Source organism: Leucopleurus acutus, assembly GCF_964270905.1.
Source record: "Leucopleurus acutus genome assembly, chromosome: 1".
Classification (NCBI taxonomy): Eukaryota; Metazoa; Chordata; class Mammalia; order Artiodactyla; family Delphinidae; genus Leucopleurus; species Leucopleurus acutus.
Window position 1 is genome coordinate 128,683,076 of NC_139142.1, and position 6,537 is coordinate 128,689,612.

A 6,537-nucleotide genomic window follows, 5' to 3' on the forward strand; every position below is an offset into this window, starting at 1 on the left:
TTTGAGGGTTTCTTAATAGGGAAGAAGAGGAGAACAGATACTGCAGAGAATTGGGGGCTTCTACCACAGTGGGTGTTCATTTTATTATTATTATTAAGTCACATATATCCTTGTGTACTTTTATTACTTTCATAATAAAAATAAAAGGGGAGGCAGCAAGTGTGGGGTGTTATTTTAAGGTATGTGGAAAGGGAGAGTTATATAGGAATAGAAGTTGGGGGTTGTTTTTTTTTTTTAATCTTCTGTTTGGTTTAAATTAAGAAATATATCTGTATGGGGCAAGAGCAATTTGGAGAACATTAGAGAGATAGGGAGCCAGGCTCCAGTCCTGGGAGATAAGAGAGAGAAGCAGGAAGAGTCCAGGGCAAGAGGCGAGCCTGGAGGGGAGCCAGGCTACTGTGTCCTTTGAGCCAAGAGCACCCTGGACCCTCTGAACTGCAAAGATTAGTACGTAGCGTGGCTCTCTGTCACTGTGTGACACCTTGGTGTCCACACTGTCAGCTCTGCACGGGTGGGAGTATTATTAGGTGCTTTTCTGTTACATCCTCCTTCTCTCCTCCCTTCCCAATGTAGCGCTAAGTGCAATTCTAAGAAAAAGGTAAGCATGTAATTCTGAGTGAGCTGAATTTAAAGCTGATATATTTCTGAGAGATTTGATAGTCAGAGACTGAGACTGTTTGATGTCATATTAAAATGGTTTTATGACTAACTTGCTAACTTCCTTATTTTAGATTTAAAGGTACAATTGAGGAACTCAGTAACCAGATTTTATCTGCACGGAATTGGTTGCAACAGGAACAAGAACGGATGGAAAAAGAACTTTTACAGAAAATCGATCAGCTTTCCTTTGTTGTTAAGGAAAACAGTGTAGGTGTTGATGTTCAGCCATAAACATAGTAAAGTTATTCGGTGGGACCTGCAATGTTTGAATAATACCTCGTAACTGATCATTGATTTATTTAGCACCACATTAAGCTGTTACTGTTGTTTCTTACCTTAGAATCTCTTTCCATGGTTCATATTGACTCTTTGTGTTTGTTATAGAGAGACAGAGCACTTTGACTTGTTTTGGTTAACAAAGACCAAGTAGAAATTTTCAGTGCTTTCAGCTAAGATGAAGCAAATCCAGACCTTAATGAACCAAATTGTCCAGCTGCATTTACAATTACATACTTCATTTAGTTTGTTTTAATTCTGCGATCTGGTAGAAACAGTGTTGACTAGATTTCTCCCTCCAGGCCCCTCCTTCAAACTATAAACCCAGTATGAGGCGTCACAGTGCAAGATCTAAACAGAATCCAGTTTCCTTTTCCATGTTCCTTCTCATTTTACCCCACTCTCCTGCAGAACTAAGGTTTGCAGAACTACTCAAAAATCATATCAGGGAAGCCTTGCATATATAGTATTCAATATCAGTACTTGGCAAGCAGTTGTTTTTTGGTTTGGTTATCTAGCCTGACCATCTCCCTCTCCCTTCTCTTTTCTTTCACTGCTTCCTCCCCTTGGACTTTGACGGAGCATAAGTGACTGGTGTAGATTGCATCTCTGGCTCTGCTCTCTCTCGATGCTGAGCTGTTGAATTGCAGACTGTGCACTGAACACGTCAAGAGAGTTTTGTTATGCTGTAGCCCCCTTACAGCTTGATGTTTGTAGTCTTGGCCTCTAAAGCTTGCCTGCAGACCCAGATTCACATAAGAACCAAGCATAGTGGAGAGGAAAGGAAAGAAAATATTCTGTTTCAAATATTTCTTTACATGTCTCCATATTTTTATCAGATCTCCTGATTTACCTAGATTCATAATAATACATCTGTAGGCTTCTAGGTCTTTGGAGCACTATTTTTACATCTAGATAGGCTTAATAACTAACAATAAACTCCAGGATAATGGTGACTTTAATATGATAGAAGCTTATCTATCTCTCACATAAAAGAAGTCTGGGTGTAGGAATCACAGGGCTAATGTGGTAGCTTGTCAGTCCTCAGTGACCCATGATCTTTCTGGTTTAACTCTCTGCCAGTCCTAGAGAGTGACCCTTGTACTCATAGTTCAAGATGGCCACTAGAGCTCCAGCCATCACCTCTTAGTTCCAAGAACAGAAGAAAGAAAGAAGAGGCAAGGATATGCCTCAGCTATTTTTTAACTTTTCCTGGAAGTTGCCACATACGTTTGTACTTATATCTCATTAGCCAGAACTCAATCATAGGGCCACAGCAAACTCAGGAGACAATAGAAAAGGTAGTCTTTACTCTGGGTGACCTTATAGCCAGCTGAAAATCAGGGCTCTGTTATGGAAGAGGGGGAGAATGGATACTGGGGTGAGCACCAAGCAACCTTTGCAATTCTGTTCCCTGCAGATTGTTCTTAAATGGTATTATGACTGATGCGAATGCATCGGACTCTTTGGAGTAATCGAGTGCCATTCTTATCGTGGATCTCAGGGAGCCAGTGAAAGGGACATGGAGAAGAAGCTCAGCCAGATGTCAGCCAGACTGGACAGAATAGAAGAGAGTCAAAAGAAGAATCTGGAGGTGCAGAGGACAAAACAAGAAGAGGAGAAGGTGCACGGGCGAATCAGCAAGCTTGAGTTACAGATGACCGAGGACATGAAGGAAATGAAAGCAGAAGTTGATGCGGGTAGGCCAAAAAGAAAACAGTTCTCTGGGTCATTTTCTGTTTGCTCTAAAAGCCAATGAATTAATATTACCCTACAACTACCACCAACCTGGCCGATGAAGTGTCCTTAGGTGATTTTCTAAGTAGCTGTGGTATATTGAACGAAAATGTTGCTTCGTAGCCAAGGACATGAAGACAGACCTCGAGAGACAGGCAAACAAACCTAAAATCGCTTAGCGTGCAACTCATGTACATTTTCTTTAGTGCCACCTGCAGATTCTTTTCTGATCAAAGCCAAGGTCAATATGCCTCAGAAATAAGCATATATCTTTTTTTTTTAGGCTTAAATACTTTCTTTATTCTATATTTACTAAATGTGTCTCCCATGCTTATTTGATCCATTATATAATCTAGCAACGAAGAACTAGAGAATATATAGGGAGTAAGACAAAATGAAATCTTAACAAAATTAAAGAGGATATTTTTATTCAAGATAAAATACTATTAAAACTAAAATGCATTGTTTTCTTCTCTGTTAAAAGCATTTTATATGTATATATATAAAGCATATATCTTTGAGGGGCCTTTGAAGGCTTATTTTATACTGCTGGCAATGTCCCACCGTGGCAATGAATGATTTTCCTCTGCTCAAAAGTCCACAGGGCCCATGCCTCCACACTTGTTTAGAAGACAGTGTTAGAGATGAATTTAAGTTCTGAAGTGCTGCCAGGTAAAGGAGGGATTCGATTTATCCTCTGAACTCAGGAATACAGAACTGGGACCAATAACTGGAAGTTACCTGAAGACAGACTTTAACTCAGTATGAAGCAGAAGTATCTACAGTTAACGGTCCTGGAAAGACGCGGGTGCTTTGTGAGTCTCAGAGCTCTTTACTGAAAGTATTTAAGTGAAGACTTGTTGACCATGGTCAGGAAAGAGAAGACAGACGGGTAGTGTGGGAAGGGGAACTATATTATCTCCTGATTCCTTCCAGTTTTCTGGTTCTGTGAATTTTCTTCATGGAATTGTTCTATTTTGGCCACATGGAAATAAAAGTAGTTAGTTATCCCAAGAATAATTTTGTTGTAACCACCACAAGGTTACTATTTTATTTAAGGAGAAGCTGCCATTAAATTTATGAATTTTAGAACTTGTGAAGATAAAAATGAATTTTCTTTCTTGGTCTTTTGGTCTTTTGGGTAGAATATGGTAGATGAATATTTTATTGATGGTTAACTTTGCATCATTTGCTGAGTGGATTTATTGTCAGCTATCCAACCTATCACTGAGGTTGTGAATAGTTAGTACCTAATAAGAAATGCATAGGAGCCTTTTAAAAATTAAAAATATTGACTTTTTCTTGTTACGAAAACATACTTCTTAGTGGAAAATCATAAAGCACAAAAAAAACCCCCAAAAAACCCTCCTATTACCCAGAGTTCTTTTTTATGTGTATTATCTTTCTATACATACAGGATATATATATATATGCTTTTCCAAATACAGCCTCATGCAATACATGCTGAATTGTAACCTACTCTTTTATTTAGTAATATGTTGTATCTTTTCATTCAGTAAGGACATTATTTTTTTAAAAACTCACTCATATTTTATTATTAATATTATTATTATTATTATTTTGGCTGCACCACGTGGCTTGCGGGATCTTTAGTTCCCTGACCAGGATTGAACCCAGGCCCTCGGCAGCGAAAGTACTGAATCCTAACCACTGGACCACCAGGGAATTCCCAACAAAATTATTTTTAGTAAGGAGTTTTTATACTTCTTTTTCATGAATTGTTACATAAAGAAAATTTTCTGAGAGAAAACTCTAAATATGCTAATGAAGACAAGATGTTTTTGGCACTTATTTTAAAAACCAATAGGGGACTTCCCTGGTGGAGCAGTGGTTAAGAATCCACCTGCCAATGCAGGGGACATGGATGGGTTCGATTCTTGGTCCAGGAAGATCCCACATGCCGCGGAGCAACTAAGCCCGTGCGCCACAACTACTGAGCCTGCAGTCTAGAGCCCGTGAGCCACAGCTACTGAGCCCGTGAGCCACAACAACTGAAGCCCGTGCACCTAGAGCCCATACTCTGCAACAAGAGAAGCCATTGCGATGAGAAGCCGCGCACCGCAACGAACAGTAGCCCCTGCTCACCGCAACTAGAGAAAGCCCATGCGCAGCAACGAAGACCCAAAGAAGCCAAAAATAAATTAATTAATTTTTAAAAAACCAATACGAATATAGAATAATACAAAATTACCTTTTGATTGGGAATTTTTTCTATTTTTAGCTTTTTATTTTGAAATAATTTCAAATTTAGTAAAACCATTAAGACTAGTCCAAAAATTATACATCTTTCACTTAGATTCACCAATTGTTAACACTTTTGAAATTTGCTTAATGTGTGAGTGTGTGTATGAATATAAGTTTTTTTCCTAAATCTTTTGGGAGTAAGTTGCAGAAGCCAGAATACCTTTTTACCCCTATATTATTTCAATGTATATACCCTAAGAACAAGGACATTCTCTTAAGCAACTATGGTACAGTGTAATATTGATGAAACATTTTTCTTTTTTTTTTAAGGAATTTTGCCTTTTTAAAAAAAAATTTTATTTATTTATTTATTTATTTTTGCTGCGTTGGGTCTTTGTTTCTGTGCAAGGGCTTTCTCTAGTTGCGGCAAGCAGGGGCCACTCCTCATTGCGGTGCGCGGGCCTCTCACTATTGCGGCCTCTCTTGTTGCGGAGCACAGGCTCCAGACGCGCAGGCTCAGTCGTTGTGGCTCACGGGCCCAGTTGCTCCGCGGCATGTGGGATCTTCCCAGACCAGGGCTCGAACCCGTGTCCCCTGCATCGGCAGGCAGATTCTCAACCACTGCGCCACCAGGGAAGCCCTGATGAAACATTTTTCAATACTCAATTGTCAAGTTTCACCATTGTTTCCTTTACAGCAGACCTTCCCCAATCCAGGTTCTAATCCAGAATCACATATCATATTTAGTTACCATGTTTCTTTATTTAGTCTCCTTTAATCTAGGTCAGTTCCACAGTAGTGTTGTCATCATTAAAGAGCACAAGCCAGCACTTTGTGGAGGGTCCCACAGTTTGGATCTGTTTCCTTCCTTTTAATGAGATTCAGGGTGTGCATTTTGAACAGAAATGCCACAGAAGTGATGTGTCCTTCCCAGGGTTTTCTTATCGAGGATACATGATGTTGGTTCCTCCCAGTGTTGGTGAAGTTAGCTTTGATCTCTTGGTTAAAGTGGTGTCTGTCAGATTTCTCCACTGTAATACTTCCTTTTTCCCTTTGTATCTATCTGTAGGGAGATACTCTGAAACTAGGTAACTATCCTGTTTCCCATCAAACTATTATTCCAGTAGTTTTAGTATCTATTGATATCTTTTGCCCAGATCAATTATTACTCTCTGCTGTAGATTTGATACCGGCTTGTTTTTTAATATTGACTCCTATGAAATTTACCTCTTCTTAAAGGGTTTACAGCCATCTATGAAAGCATAGGATCCCTCAGGCAAGTTCTCGAAGCCAAGATGAAGCTGGACAAGGACCAGCTACAGAAGCAAATCCAACAGATGCAGAAGCCAGAAGCTCCAATGTGAAGGGACTTGGGACATGGACCTCAAAGGTGGTTTTGCCAGTGGGGCCGGGAACTGGATACCTCTGTAGCCAGGCTGTACCTGCATTCAGGATTGTTCTATTCATGGCGTGCATGTGCCGAGAAATGTGTTTTCATGGTTCTAAATGTTTACCTGGAGTCTTGAAAACACTCTCTTTAAAAGTATTACGTACAGTTTTTACCACTTTATTCCACTTCTCTAAATTCAATGGAATATCCTGCCCTCCCTGGATTTTGAAAGGCTTTTATCCCTTTCGTTTTATGAATGAGAAAAGACT

General features: G+C 39.6%; 1 protein-coding gene across 1 annotated transcript in view; it reads left to right on the top strand.

The window, feature by feature from the left end:
- The window catches only part of FAM81A (family with sequence similarity 81 member A), a gene marked incomplete at its 3' end in the record, with an annotated part of 50,869 nt that extends 44,627 nt beyond the window's left edge, over positions 1-6,242 (top strand). The window contains exons 6-8 of the mRNA XM_082847724.1: positions 732-867; positions 2,441-2,636; positions 6,118-6,242. Coding sequence (XP_082703850.1) covers positions 732-867; positions 2,441-2,636; positions 6,118-6,242 — 457 coding nt within the window. The remainder of the gene's footprint in view (positions 1-731; positions 868-2,440; positions 2,637-6,117) is intronic.
- Positions 6,243-6,537: the final 295 nt, after the last annotated feature.